Source organism: Leucoraja erinacea, chromosome 11, assembly GCF_028641065.1.
Source record: "Leucoraja erinacea ecotype New England chromosome 11, Leri_hhj_1, whole genome shotgun sequence".
NCBI classification, from domain to species: domain Eukaryota; kingdom Metazoa; phylum Chordata; class Chondrichthyes; order Rajiformes; family Rajidae; genus Leucoraja; species Leucoraja erinaceus.
Genome location: NC_073387.1, coordinates 54,751,092 through 54,767,380, shown reverse-complemented (window position 1 = coordinate 54,767,380; position 16,289 = coordinate 54,751,092). Strand labels below are relative to the sequence as shown.

The 16,289-nt window shown below is 42.4% G+C and overlaps 1 protein-coding gene across 1 annotated transcript in view; it reads right to left on the bottom strand.

Annotated features, from left to right (window-relative positions):
- The window catches only part of LOC129701840 (heat shock 70 kDa protein 4-like), a 45,435-nt gene that overhangs the window by 8,668 nt on the left and 20,478 nt on the right, over positions 1 to 16,289 (bottom strand). Inside the window, exons 7-14 of the mRNA XM_055643316.1 lie at positions 15,530 to 15,774; positions 12,936 to 13,012; positions 11,810 to 11,961; positions 9,877 to 9,983; positions 6,495 to 6,628; positions 3,421 to 3,617; positions 2,310 to 2,399; positions 135 to 290 (exon numbers count right to left, since the gene is read on the bottom strand). Of these exons, the coding sequence (XP_055499291.1) occupies positions 135 to 290; positions 2,310 to 2,399; positions 3,421 to 3,617; positions 6,495 to 6,628; positions 9,877 to 9,983; positions 11,810 to 11,961; positions 12,936 to 13,012; positions 15,530 to 15,774 (1,158 nt within the window). The remainder of the gene's footprint in view (positions 1 to 134; positions 291 to 2,309; positions 2,400 to 3,420; positions 3,618 to 6,494; positions 6,629 to 9,876; positions 9,984 to 11,809; positions 11,962 to 12,935; positions 13,013 to 15,529; positions 15,775 to 16,289) is intronic.

Sequence of the window (16,289 nt, the reverse complement as noted above, 5' to 3'; positions counted from 1 at the left end):
ATTTCTACATATTAAATTAGTTTCTCGTTTCTTCCAAGAACTGTACATACGTTGGCCATTTGAAATTCAGATTCCCTGATCATTGTAGTTTCCAGAGATTTTGTCCGTCTGAGTAAGGACTCTGTTCTGCTTACCTCACTTTCAATGAATACATTCAGTAGTTGCTGATCCAGTTGCCACTGCAGGTGGTTCTCTATGGGTAGGTCCACAGTCTTTGTTTTCACCTTTGCCTTCTTTGCCTGAGGAGGCTGGTCTTTGTTCTTATTTTCCTTTGAAGCAGTTTCACCGGTCTGGAAAGATTAGTAAAGCAATTGACTACTGCATCTAGTTCAGTGCAAGAATAAAATATCATCTCAACGCTGCATTTTAAAATCAAGAAAACCCAAGTCACGTTTATGTGTCATATCAATTCATAGAGAACGAGATAATAATAATAATAATAAATTTTATTTATGGGCGCCTTTCAAGAGTCTCAAGGACACCTTACAAAAATTTAGCAAGTAGAGGGAAAAACATGTAAGGGGAATTAAATAAATAGTAGAGACATGACCAGTACACAAATTAAAAACAGAATTCAAATCAAAACACAATACGAGGCAATTCAAGCACAGATGAAAAGGGAGGGGGACGTGGGGCTAAGGATAGGCAGAGGTGAAGAGATGGGTCTTGAGGCGGGACTGGAAGATGGTGAGGGACACGGAAGGATGTACCTTCAGCTACCTATGGATATGCGGGGAATGGGATTATGCTCAGTTGGTCTTTGCATTATATGTAGAAACATAGAAAATAGGCGCAGGAGGAGGCCATTCGGCCCTTCGAACCAGCACCGCCATTTTTTGTGATCATGGCTGATCATCCCCTATCAATAACCCGTGCCTGCCTTCTCCCCATATCCCTCGACTCCACTAGCCCCTAGAGCTCTATCTAACTCTCTCTTAAATCCATCCAGTGACTTGGCCTCCACTGCCCTCTGTGGCAGGGAATTCCATAAATTCACAACTATCTGGGCGAAAAATATTTTTCTCACCTCAGTCTTAAATGACCTCCCCTTTATTCTAAGACCGTGGCCCCTGGTTCTGGACTCACCCAAGGTTGGGACCATTTTTCCTGCATCTAGCTTGTGGGACAGGCATTGACACAGACATTGTGGGCTGAAGGGCCTGTTCCTGTGCTGTACCTTTCTCCGCTCAGAATGTACCAAAATGATTCCCAAAAGATTAATCTGTAAGTCGAATCAGCAAAGAAAGCAAACGCAATGCTAGCATTTACTTCGAGAGAGCTTGTCTACAAAAGCAGGGATGTAATGCTGAGGCTCTATAAGGCGCTGGTGAGGCTGCAATTGGAATAGTGTGAGCAATTTTGGGCACCATATCTGAGGAAAGATGTGTTGGCTCTGGAGAGGGTCCAGAGGTTTACAAGAATGATCCCAGGAATGAGTGGGTTAACCTATGATGAGCATTTGACGGCACTCGGCGTGTACTCGCTGGAGTTTAGAAGAATCAGGGGGGGACCTCATTGAAACATACAGAATAGTGAAAGGCTTGGATAGAGTGGATGTGGAGAGGATGTTTCCACTAGTGGGAGAGTCTAGGACTAGAGGTCATGGCATCAGATCAGGGAATGGACACATTTACAAAACACCACCACTGTACATGGATATAACTCTGCATTTTACACCCTGCATTAAAAAGGTGAGGCAGGCGAGCTTCTTGCATTGCATTTATATACACAGGTTGGTGAAGATTCAGTTTCTGCAGAGGGCTCGTGTCTGAATGAAACGGCTGTAGTTTAGTAGAAGCTATTCATTTTTAATATAGCAAATCCAAACTTTAATGATAGCAATTCAAAATTTTTCATTCAAATCAGTCGGTCCTCTCATCAGCTAGAGTGCGGTCCTGACCATCTACCTCATATGAGGCCTTTGAACTATCTTTAAGCAGACTTTATCATGCACTATATGTTGTACCTCTCATCTGTGCACTGTGGATGGCTTGATTGTAATCATGTATAGCCTTCAAGCTTTTCACTGTACCTCGTTACACGTGACAGTAACAAACTAAAATCAACATTTACATCTTATCCAATTGAATTTAATATATGCTCTGCAATAGAATGTCATGACTAGTGTCCCATGAAGTTCAATGTGACTGAAATATTGTGAGCTAACATTTTCTGAAGAAAATTGTGGGAAATTGCCAGTAATATCCCACTGCATAGTGTCCATTGATTATTTAACTATCTCTGGGTTAACGAGCAACTACAGCCTTCTCTTAATTAAATAATCAAAGCAGCCGAATGATAAGCATTACCTCCATTTCATTTTTCTGGCTTTCCGCAGAGCCAGGGGGGTTGCCGTCTCCATGTGCAGGCTCTTCCTGCTGATCAATCTGCATCTTGCTCTGGAAATAATAAGAGTTTGCTCAGCCATCCTTCATTTACTTAAACACAGTCACCACATAAATCAATGGTTGTCGAGGACTTTGGAGATATGGTCCTGAAACAGGCCCTTCGGCCCACCAAGTCAGTGCCGACCAGCAGTCACCCTGTACACCAGCACTGACCCACACTAGGGATGATTTTACAATACACAGAAACCAATTGACCGACAAACCTGTACTTCTTTGGAGTGTGGGATGAAACCAGGGCACCCGGGGAAAACCCACGTGGGCACGGGGAGAACGCTTAAGCTCCGTTCAGTCAGCACCCGTAGTCAGGATCGAACCTGGGTCTCTGGCCCTGTAAGGCAGCAACTCTACCACTGCACCACCGGGCCACGTAATATACAAGACTTTCCACATTGCATAGTGTGATGCAGAAAGCCACTTCGACAACATCTACTGTGGCTGACTGCTATCTTAGTGCAATCTTATTCCCACAATAATTTCCCTTGTAATCCATTCTCAGCTCATTCCCATCAGTTCTCCAGAGTCTACTACATACATACTCGCAAGGGGGCGTTTCACAGCGGCGGGTTAATCTACCATCCTGCGCTTCTTTGGCATGTGGGCGGGAACCCGGATGAAACCCACAACTTCATGGTGGTAACAAGCAAACTCCATATAGAAAGAAGTGGAGGTCAGGGATGTTGGAGCTCAGCTAATTGAGCCACTATGCCACCCCTTGTGTGTGGGCATAGAAGCAGATGGATTAAAGCAGCAGTCCGCAGAAATGATTACACATCGCATCACGAGATACTGGCCCAATAAAGTCAAACACATTCTCCCTCTCTGGTATGGTACATCATTCAGTTCTTTCCTCACAATAATAAAAGTAAAAGATGGAAATCAGAAAAAGCTTTATACTTTTCAATCTTTGCTGCACAAGGACTGGCCAAAGGGGCAGTTTCCGGGCTGCATGACCCCTACAACACCAGTGCTGCGCACAAAATAACACGTCACGAGCAAGACGATGCAAGTTTACCTCCTCCTCTTTTTGATTTGCCTGGGATTGTTGATCCGTTTCCATTGGAACGTCATCCGCTTCTTCGCATTTCTGCACCTCCACCAACGAGGCACTGGATACGCTGAAGACCCCGTGAATATTAACTCTAACCTTCACTTTCACCCTTGAACTCGACCCATCACTTTGAGGGACCACTTTCAGAATAGTGAAGCGGCCTAAGTGGTAAATGAAAGCAGTGTATAAAAATGTGTGCATTTGAACACCACCTTCAACTTCATGGAAGTTACTGAATGTCATATAGGGAGAATTTCAGATTTGTATTAAATACTTCTTTGGTTTGAATGATAGTTTCTCTTGTTAGCATGCATCTTCCTCAAAATCCAGTTTTACTTTTAGTATCTTGCTCTCTGACCGCATTATTGCAGAGCTCAGATGAGAGTTTTCACAACAGACCTTATGTGCACTTCTTCAGTTGAAGAATGACCAGCAGTTTACAGAGTTGAAACCAAAACTATTTTTCTTGAGAAGGGAAATGGACTTCCATTTGTTGGACCCCAGCTATTTACAATATATATTAATGATCTGGATGAGGGAATTGAATGCAACATCTCCAAGTTTGCGGAAGACACGAAGCTGGAGGGCTGTGTTAGCTGTGAGGAGGATGCTAGGAGGCTGCAAGGTGACTTGGATAGGTTGGGTGAGTGGGCAAATGCATGGCAGATGCAGAATAGTGTGGATAAATGTGAGGTTATCCACTTTGGTGGCAAAAACAGGAAAGTAGACTATTATCTGAATGGTGGCCGATTAGGAAAAGGGGAGATGCAACGTGACCTGGGTGTCATGGTACACCAGTCATTGAAAGTAGGAATGCAGGTGCAGCCGGCAGTGGAGAAAGCAAATGGTATGTTAGCATTCATAGCAAAAGGATTTGAGTATAAGAGCAGGGAGGTTCTACTGCAGTTGTACAGGGTCTTGGTGAGACCACACCTGGAGTATTGCATACAGTTTTGGTCTCCTAATCTGAGGAAAGACGTTCTTGCCATAGAGGGAGTACAGAGAAGGTTCACCAGACTGATTCCTGGGATGGCAGGACTTTCATATGAAGAAAGACTGGATAGACTCGGCTTGTACACGCTAGAATTTAGAAGATTGAGGGGGGATCTTATAGAAACTTACAAAATTCTTAAGGGGTTGGACAGGCTAGATGCAGGGAGATTATTCCCGATGTTGGGGAAGTCCAGAACTAGGGGTCACAGTTTAAGGATAAGAGGGGTCTTTTAGGACCGAGATGAGAAAATCTTTTTTTACACAGAGAGTGGTGAATCTGTGGAATTCTCTGCCACAAAAGGTAGTTGAGGCCAGTTCATTGGCTATATTTAAGAGGGGGTTAGATGTGGCCCTTGTGGCTAAAGGGACCAGGGGGTATGGAGAGAAGGCAGGGATGGGATTCCGAGTTGGATGATCAGCCATGATCATATCGTATGGCGGTGCAGGCTCGAAGGGCCGAATGGCCTACTCCTGCACCTATTTTCTATGTTTCTATGTATTATAATGGGACTTCTCACCTCACTACAATGCAGGTTCCAAAGCTTCTCATAAATAATAAACCTATAGAAGACCAATTTGGCCAGCTGCCCAAATAGCTAATGAGTCCAATATTACCCTGGAGCTGGAAACATTCCTGAAAGTGGAATTAACTCAGGCGTGCTAGTTTTTGAACAAATATTAAACTTAAAAAAACTTCAGTCATGTGCCAGCCACATCATTCTTAAGACTCCCTGGGTTAAGAATTTTGGCAGGTAGATCCCCTCCTCTCTCTCTCCGAATGTTGGCCTATGCACGAACCATTACGTCTGCTACAATCCCTTCCTTGGGTTGTTGCCTTTGCTAGATGTCTAACCCTGCAATGCAATTGACCCGTTCTATTCAAGAGGCAGGCCAACGAGCTCTGTCATTAGCTGGGACTCAGTGCAGTATGAAAGGGGAGAGAAACCCTAAAGGCGCAGTCCCTCCCCATTGACTTTCACCCAAGAGAACTGAAGGTCTTGGTTTGAAGTCACAAAGAACACATGGCATTAGTTCAAGGAATAACAGGCCAGTTGTAAACATTCACCTTTCAGTCATCATCGCTAAAACAAGATACTGCCATCTGTCATTTTGCACGAGGGTTACGTGCTTGAAAAGCAGCACCCATCACAAAAACGTGTAAATTAGACATATTTTTACCGCATGTAAATGGTCCAAATTTAGGGGAAAAAGATCCCAACTGTCCACATCACATAATAAATCAATTTTCACTGCCATTGCTCTTTTACCTTACTCAGTAATAAAGAAACAAACAAATGTAAAGACATCTTTGACGTAAATATTGTTGGTTTAAAATCTCTTTTTGAATGTTAACGCTAACACGTACATTGACGACTGGCATTTTCTGCTTGCACAAGATGATATAGGTTGAGGCTTGGGGAGGGGCGCTGCTGTGAGTGGGGGTCCTCGGAAAGCAGCAACTCACTGAGCACCATCACTGTTGGACTTGCTGTGCAGTACCTTGTCAGGCATTGTATAGTACTATGCCGTAGGTTTGAGCACCTTCCTTCCAAATTCCAAGCATGCAAAGCAGGCTTTGGGTATTAATTAATCAAGCCTGTTACTCCAAAATCGCATAAATTACACGCTTGTAAAAACGCGAGGTGGCTGTCATATGGTTATTATCGCAGTCTTGTTTGTAAAGGCATGTAAGTTGTATGCTGTGTTTCCTCCATTTCAACAGATTTAATATTATGAAACACTTTGCGACATCCTGAAATTATTAAAATACTTCAGCATCGCCCTTTGCCAGAACACTCGACAGGGAAATAGTTGAAAATTGCCAAATGCGACACAAACAAGGTTCCAAAATTAATTGTACTAGAGGAATGCAAGAAGAATGTTCACGCCAGAAGAAAACTTTGTAGACTAACAGCTCTTGAGCCGCAGAGGGCAGACATCCATCTTTCTCAAAGCTAGACAAAGAAATATGTACAAAAGGCCCAAACATTGTTTTCAATATGAAGGAGCATTCGGGGAAAACACAGGGAATTACAGCATCTCACCAATGTTGGGATCTGGAAATGGTAGCTCCTTGGGACAACTGTAAATTGCTTCAAGATCAAAGGAATCTTTTCTGTAGAAAGTAAGAACTTTGGAGAATGGTGCTGCATGGTTCTTGGGGAACACCTCACAATCACTAAGGAGAAATTACAAACAAATGTGTATGATCCTTTTGCATCACAAAGTACACACATCTCATCACAGCAATAATCTGAGGTAAGATATACAGTTATGGCCCTGTCCCACTGTACGAGTTCATTCAAGAGCTCTCCCGAGTTAAAAAAAAATAAATCAAACTCGTGGTAAGCATGGAGAATGAACGTAGCGGGTACGTCGGAGCTCGGGGATGTCTCTTAGCGTCTTGTAACGTTAACGGCAGGTACTCGGGAAACGCGGTAAGCTCAGGAAGACTTTTCAACATGTTGAAAAATGTCCACGAGAGCCCCGAGTACCTACGAGCGGCCATTACTCTAAATCTCTGTGTTCGAATCTGGGCAAACTCGGGAAAACTCTGTGAATTAAGTCGTACAGCGGGACAGGGCTTTTACACAAATATGTAAAATGTCTTCCATTCACTGGCTTCCAAGATGGCGCCCAACCCAGGTGACTATTTGCGTGTCAGCCACAGAAGTGGATCTACAATGACACATTACAATTGTGCCACAATTTTAAATCTCCATCCTGTATCTATGCACTGTTAATGGTTTGATTGTAATCATGCATTGTCTTTCCGCTGGCTGGTTAGCACGCAACAAAAGCTCCAGCAAAGCTCATTTTTAAACATCCTCAATAAAGATTCTCACCACTTCCCCTCCGATGAGCTAGTTGTCGTTTATTTTAATAACAAAGCTGACTGCTTTAAAGGCCACCATTATTAATGGTCAACTGACCACTTAATTAGTTAACCAAATTTAAATGCCACGGTGTATTTTGGAATCACGAGTAACTCAGGAGTCTAGTAAATAGGTCAGCAACAGACTTGCTTGCTAGAGTGCCAACACGCACACATTGAGAAAAGTTCTCTCATTCATTAACTAACCTGGGTCAGCAAAGGATAACAGAACTGAAATCCTCAATTGAGATTACCCTAGTGTAAGCTATCTGATTTATCTGGAGAGTTATCAGGAAATGAAGTCGGAATCAGTGGCAAGGAGAATTGTGGCAGTTCTGAAGATGATCGTTTTTTTTTTTTTGCTTCCTGGTATTTAACGGAGAGGATGTTCATAAGTGATAGGATCAGAATTAGGCCATTCAACCCATCAAGTCTACTTGCCATTCGATCAATGGTTGATCTAACCTTCCCTCCTAACCCCATTCTCCTGCCTTCTCCCCATAATCCCCGACATCCACACCAACCAAGAACTACAACTCAACTACAATTGGACAGTCCAAATATATCGACAGTTCAAGACGCAAATAAGGAAATTAGAGAGTTGGCCAACAAGCAAAGTAGTGTTGTTACAAATTCCTGCCATCAGTGGCGCTCTAGATCTGCCCACTGCCTGTGTGTGCGACTCGAGAGGGTGTATGTGTGTGTGTGTGTGTGTGTAAATTGCAGGTTTTTATTGGTTGTAAGGAAGGGATTTCCTCATACGACGAGCCTACGAGCAAATTTCGTTGTCGTCCAGTTCGCGACTAAAAAAAAACGTTGCTTGACTACTGAATCGCTGGATGAAAGTCGGGCCCAACATCAACACCGTCAAAAATCACAGATCGCAAGTTCAGGACAAAACAAAAGTATGTACTGTGGGAAAGTCGGGCCCAACATCAACGCCTTCAAAATCACAGATCGCAAGTTCAGGACAAAACAAAAAAAGTATGTACTGTGGGACGTTTGTTTCAACTCTTCTCTCGTTTTTAGCGTAATTTCATTTTATTTTGATGATGCGAAATATGGTATTTAGGCACCGATATCGGCCGTGTCTTGCCTGCCGTCTGTGTGAGCAAAATCATGGCGGCGGCTACAATCCGATCTCTGTATCATAATCCACAAACATCCACTCTCAAGATAATCAAATTCATTATTTTTTTGCACAATCATGTCATAAGAACATCTAAATTATCTATATTTTGTGTTATTGTCTATCCATGATCAATATTTTCATACTAAATAACTGACTAAAAACTTCCACGGTACATAGTTTTTAGACATATATTTAGTATGAAAATAAGAAACCCCCCCCCGCGGTCTAGTTTTAAATAAGAAATAGGCACAACTACAGGTTCCTTTCCTTTCCTGCCATGACTTGAACCCTCCCCACCCACTTTTGTTCCCTGATATTCCGGAGCTGAGATGCGACTCCAAATCAGACGGCCGCACCTTGGCAATAAAACTCAATCTGTGTCAGCTGCCTTCATTGGCAAGCCTTGCATCATTTCTATCAGGCATTGGTGGATGGTGATAAAAGAACCACAGCACTACAAGGAAAAAAATCTCCAGAGATGCTGCCTGACCGGCTGAGTTATTCCAGCTGGTCGGCGCGGACACGGTGGGCGGCTCTGTATCTTAAAATTAAAGGCAGTATTAGCATTTGACCAGCATATCTACTATGAAGTAAACAATCAAGCGATTTAATTCTTGACAAGCAGACAGTTGCTACTTTATGGGACTGTCCCACTTTGGCGATTTTTCAGGCGACTGTCTTCCATCACCAGCCCGTTATGCAGGCGGGGGACAGGGCAAGTGGGGGGGGGGGGAAGCGCTGTCTGAGTGAAATTCACACGGTGCAAAGCCAATGTGGTACAGACACACACCGTGATGAACAGGAAGGTTGATGCTGTAATGAAGACGGCTAAAGCACAGTGTACGGTACGTCCTTTAAAAGAGGGGGGGGAGAGGGGGAAGAAGGAGTGGAGACATCTTTTAAGAAGCCAGAGATACACTGCTGTGAAGCTCGGAGGACATTTAACATTACGGGTCAGTTATCCTTGGTTCTGAAAGCTACTGCGTTCTGAAAACTACTGCTTATGTTTTTTCCCCCCTCAATGAAATTCACTGGTCAGCACGGGCTACAACCTACGAGAACCTCCTGGCAACCCACTAGGACCCACCTACGGCACGGGAAATCTCGCTACGCTTCACGGTGGCTTCATTCCAGGCACCGCTAACATGTTGAAAACTTTGCGGCGACCATAGCGAGGCCGCGACTAGTTCCCAGAACCATGAAGACAGCTCCCCGGCCACCACCATAGTCTCCTGCAGTCGCCTAAAAAGTCGCCCAAGTGGGACAGGCCCATTACCAGGATCCCACACCACACCCCATTCCAACAATTGAACGCAATATAAACATTCCTGAAAGTTAAAGGGAAATAGAGCAGTTGCCATTTTCAGCTGCTTCGATCTATGTTCGCCGTTGTTTATGATTCAGAAGTTTAAATGCTTACCCAAGACCTTCCTCAGCAGGTGAATTCCATCTCATGGAAATTGGGAACGGAACCAAGTCAGTGATAGAGAATTCCCTCACTTTGAAAGCTGGTGAAAGGATGGCACACTGCAAGGGAGAAACAAATTAAAACGTTACCTTAGACAGTTTTGGTAAATAACTGAAACAATTAGGTTATCTTAATTGCAAGATGGCAGAAGTAAGTAGGTGGAGTAACAACAAAGCAGGCCAATAAACAAAGCCTAATGGAAGATCGATGGCCAGCATGGACTCGGTGGGCTGAAGGGCCCATTTTCATGCCTCATCTTCCAATTCAATAGGTAGATTTAAATCGAGAGAACAGTACTCAAATTAAAGGACAATTATGCCTCTTTGTTCAGAGTAGCAAAGTGTAGATTCTAATATTAATTTTCATGGGCGAATTTTAAATACATTGTTTAGCTAAATGCCAGTGATAGGTACACGGCCAAAATAAGGAATATAGAAATCACGGGTTATACATTTAAAAAAGGATTACATTTATTTATTACTTTTGTATTATGTTCATAAGTTTATAGGAGCAGAATTGGGCCATTTGACCAATCAAGTCTACTCCATTCTCCTGCCTTCTCCCCATGACTCCTGATGAAGAAAGTCGTTGAGAATCTCCCTTTGAACTCTCTCCCTGCTCAAGGCTGACACCACATTTACAACACACAACCTCTATAAAATAACTGCAAGAAGCAGCGTGTGGCTAGCTGAATGTTCTTTATATTTTTACAGGTTTGATCAGTTCAGAGCTCAACAAGTTATGATGCATCACAAGTCATGCCAAGTTTCTTACTGGAGAAACCTGTAATACGTTGCCAGGACTATAGGGTGTGAGCTATAGGGGGACGTTGAGTCGGCTGGGTCTCTATTCCATGGACCGCAGGAGGAGGAGGGCCGATTCTATAGAGGTGTACAAAATCATGAGAGGAATAGATCTGGTAGATGCACAGAATCTCTTATCCAGAGTAGGGAAATCAAGGACCAGAGGACATAGGTTCAACGTGAAGGGGAAAAGATTTAATAGGAATCTGAGGGGTAACCTTTTCACACAAAGGGTGGTGGGAGTATGAAACAAGCTGCCAGAGAAGGTAGTTGAGGCTGGGACTATCCTATTGTTTAAGAAACAATTAGACAGATACATGGAAAGGACAGGTTTGGAGGGATATATATATATTAAAAAAAAGACATACCACCCTCTCCCCATACGACAACCGGATTGGGGGCATCACCACTTGTCTCTGTTACAAACTAAAACAATCTTTGCAATCAAAGTACAATGGGCAGAGGAGGGATGGTGGGGGATGAAGGAAAAACACCCAACCCTATTTGGTGGACAAAGACCATCCATTAATGATGAACGACACCACAGGCAAAAGCAATAACCCGGCTGCCAGTTAATACAATGTATTGGACAATAGGCTATCTACGCAAGTTTTATAATTGTACACAATTGTATCGTAACAAAATATAAAGTTAGCTGGATTTCCAATTTCTCCCTTCCAATCAATAAACTCAAAGGAAATATTAATTGTAATTGTAATTTAAATGTTTGTGATGGCGCATCGTCCACTAATCCAAAACAGAACATCACATTTCATTTGTTTAAGAAAGAACTGCGGATGCTGGAAAAATCGAAGGTAGACAAAAATGCTGGAGAAACTCAGCGGGTGAGGCAGCATTTATGGAGCGAAGGAAATAGGCGATGTCTCGGGTCGAGACTCTTCTTCAGACTGACTATTCCTTCGCTCCATAGATGCTGCCTCACCTGCTGTTTCTCCAGCATTTTTGTCTACCATCACATTGCATTTCCATGGCACAATAAAAAAAATGCCAAAGTCTCTTATCATGAGAGTCTGTTGAACTACCTACCATGAGTTAGAACATATGTTGTCTAGACTGCTTACCTGCAAAGCACAGCCACGAGCTACAGCTTCATCTGCATTTAAAGTAGTACTGAGGGGTTTTCCAAAGAATTTAGTAATTCTCTCTTTAATAGCAGGGATACGAGTTGCTCCACCCACTATCTCGACAGCATAAATATCCTCTCGTTTAAGCTCTATGGAAAAGAGGAACATGTATCACTGCTGGACTATAGTAGCAGATTTTTACTGGTGGAGTATATCAGTTGTGAGATAGAGATAGAAAAGCATGTTCCATCATGAAAGTATTTTTTTAAGAACGCCTTTTAATATCTGGTATTAGGATCAGAGTTGCTCAACATGCTGTAACAAGACCATTCAGCTCATGTGCAATACTTTTATTCTGTAATTAGAAACAAGAAAAAAAAATACGAACAGTCAAAACTAATCCAGTCACAAGGAACTGCAGATGCTGGAATCTTGATCAAAACACAAAGTGCTGAAGGCACTGAGTGGGTCAATAGACAATAGATGGAGGAGTAGGCCATTCAACCCTTCAAGCTAGCACTGCCATTTAATGTGATCACGGCTGATCATCCCCAATCAGTACTCCATTCCTGCCTTCTCCCCATATCCCCTGACTCCGCTATCTTTAAGAGCCCTATCTAGCTCTCTCTTGAAAGTATCCAGAGAACCGGCCTCCACCGCCCTCTGAGGCAGAGAATTCCACAGACTCACAACTCTCTGTGAGAAAAAGTGTTTCCTCGTCTCTGTTCTAAATGGCTTACCCCTTATTCTTAAACGGTGGCCCCTGGTTCTGGACTCCCCCAACATCGGGAACATGTTTCCTGCCTCTAGCATGTCCAAACCCGTAATAATCTTATATGTTTCAATAAGATCCCCCCTAATCCTTCTAAACTCCAGAGTATACAAGTCCAGCCGCTCCATTCTCTCAGCATATGACAGTCCCGCCATCCCGGGAATTAACCTTGTAAACCTACGCTGCACTCCCTCAATAGCAAGAATGTCCTTCCTCAAATTAGGGGACCAAAACAGTCAGGCAGCATCTGCGGAAGGAATGAACAGAGAGGACTTAAGACAGATTAGGGGTCGGGACCCTTCTTCAGACTGATCAGATCAAAAATTAACGTAATTAAAAATGAATACTCACTGGTTTGCTCCATAAGACTACGAAGAGGGGACTCCACTCTGGACAAAAGTGGACCACACATCTCTTCAAACTGGCCCCTAAAAACATTACAAAACAAAAGTGATTGTGTTTGAAAATCTGGTTCAAAATATTCATCCTGCAACTTTTAAAAGGTAACTAGATAAAAACATATTCTGATTTTTAAAAAAAATCTGGTTATTTAAATTGCATTTTTAGATTGTTCCTCTAATGAAACATCCTAATAATAAATTAATGTAATGCAGCAGAACGTTGACTAAATGGTTATTCAAACTGAGATAAGCACCAACTAAATTATGAATCAAAGCATTGCTACACTTCAATTCAAAAATCTGCTTCTTTGACACCAACGTCCCCAAGTTCAAAAAACAAATGTGGAACGGCACAACTTCCCAACCCTCCTCGTGTATGAATGAATACTTTGTCACATGTGACGTTTCATGCCTGCAAACCCAAGGTATGCAATAGTCACCACATGAAGAGCACACAGAGTTGCGCCATGTCCAGACGGAACCCCAGGTAGAACAGTAGGGAACGACTTTCACATCGGATACCGTGGTACCATTATCACCCTTTCATAAGCTACTCACAATGGGCAATACTCATCAGCCTTGCCATGAATCGTCAAATCTCAAAGAATGATATAAACATTCAAATTCAACATTGACGTTAGTGAAACGTGACAGTAAGCTCAGTTTGTCTTTCAGACGAAGATAATCCATTCAATAATACATCTTTTTAAAAATCCATTTATCCCAGCAGTTTTGTGAAAACCTAATGCAATTTGTCATCCTTGCACAAAATAAAGATTCATTTTCTACATATTTGTTAATGTTAGGAATGGCACAGCGGTAAAGACCCAGGTTTGATCCTGACTACGGGTGCTGTCTATACATAGTTTGTACGTTCTTCCCGTGGTTCCCCCCCCCCCCCCCCCCCCCCCCCAAGTGCTCCGGTTTCCACCCACACTCCAAACACAAATAGGTTGGTAGGTTAATTGACTCCGGTAAAGATTATAAATTATAAATTGTCCCTAATGCGTAGGGACATTCAACATTAATATTACAGTGAAATGTGACAGTAACATGTTTGTCTTTTAAATGGTTGGCACAGACTCAGTGGGCGGAAGGGTCTGTTTCTGCGCTGTATCTCAAAACTAAATTTTGAAATACCAGACAATAATACATATATACTTTAAAACATAATACAACACGAGAGGTGTTTCCCTATTCCCTAGTTCAGGTCTTGAGGCTGTCCTTTGCGTAAGCGAATCATTAGGCTCTGCTGAAAATGACATTTTGAAGCAGTAGCTTTTGAATTGCATGGAGAAATAGCTGCCAACCACGTCCAGCAAATGAATCACTCCCTATTTTGAGTTTTACACAGCTGCTGATATCATGACTGCATTATCCGTTATGGTCTTCCAAATGTGCCCAGTATTCAGTCCTATCGACAAACATACATCCTAAAGCTCTGACTTTACACTAAACAACACAATTTAATTGCAGCATTGAATTTGTCAACTACAGAACTCTGGAGTGCAACGATGATCGGTCTCGTGGACTGGACAGCTAGATAAATGCTCTCCAATTAGGAAGATAGCAAGTCTGGAAAATGCAGACATGTTTAGCATGCAACAATCACATTTTAAATATCAGTATTCTAGCCACCTGCCATAGATAGAAGATTTGTTTAAATGAGTTAGGTGGTAAAAGGAAAATAAATTGTTCCCCCTCGACTTAACACCAAGCTTTACAAAAACTTGCTATCAGGCTTTTGTTAAACAAATATTCCTTTATAAACTATTTATCCTTGCACATTTGGTGTAGGTCATATGAAAACCTACGAGTTATCCATAACTAGCGTAAATATCCTCAATGCCAAGTCACTACACCTCAACTGTACAATCAGTTTCAAAAGACAAATCAGCTCCTGTTTCCCATTAATGCTCATTGCATGGAATTCAAATTACATTTTTTTAAACACCTTCTGACAGTGAAATACGGAAGAGAGTATACGGACACATACAAATTAACCATATAACAATTACAGCACGGAAACAGGCCATCTCGGCCCTACAAGTCCATGCCGAACAAATTTTTTTCCCCTTAGTCCCACCTGCCTGCACTCGTACCATAACCCTCCATTCCCTTCTCATCCATATGCCTATCCAATTTATTTTTAAATGATACCAATGAACCTGCCTCCACCACTTCCACTGGAAGCTCATTCCACACCGTCACCACTCTCTGCGTAAAGAAGTTCCCCCTCATATTACCCCTAAAATTCTGTCCCTTAATTCTGAAGCCATGTCCTCTTGTTTGAATCTTCCCTATTCTCAAAGGGAAAAGCTTGTCCACATCAACTCTGTCTATCCCTCTCATCATTTTAAAGACCTCTATCAGGTCCCCCCTTAACCTTCTGCGCTCGATTGGATCATAGGAAATTATCTTTCCATGCATTTTAAGGAGGAGATAAGCTATTTGCACTCCAATGTATTCTGTACCACACAGCGCATTCATCCCAATAACTAGTCAGTATAAACGCTGCATCTCAAATCCAACATTGGTTTGTACCTGTTTAATACTCCAGAAACATCAATGTCATTCATGAAACACTCGATATTCAACGGTAGGTCAGAAGCATTGGCACTCATCAGTTTCTTCAGCTTTTCACATTCCTGAGAAAGGCGGATTACTGCTCGAATCTTTGATTTCACATCCAGTTTGTATTTTTTACTGAACTCTTCACAAAAGTGATTCACTAGCATCTCATCAAAGTTTCTTCCACCCAAGATTGGGTCAAAAGCAGTAGCAAGCACCTAGGACGACACAAACATCCAGTTAAAAAGGCATGGGAACAAAAGATACAAATTCCAAAAATAAACGTTGCGACATTTCCAGGCGCATCCTCATTTCTCACATCTCTTTTTAAAATCACGTGCTCACCAACCAACAGTAATTCATATTTTAAAAAGTTGATTGGAGTTGAAGTTGGCAGAGTAGAGTGTGGAACCACAAATCTCCAGATTCAGGGATAGTTTCTTCCCCAGCTGCTATGAGGCAACTGACCCTTCCCATCAACAGCTAGAGAGCAGTCGTGAGTTACTATCTACCTCATTGCAGACCCTCGGACTATCTTTGATCGGACTTTATCTTACACTAAACGTCATTCCCATTATTCCCTTTGTCATGTATCTGTGCACTGTAGGTTGCTCAATTGTAATCATGTATTGTCTTTCCACTGACAGGTTAGCACGCAACAAAATCTTTTCACTGTACCTCGGTGCACGTGACAATAAACTAAAGTAAACTAACATGCTTGGATGATTTTGAA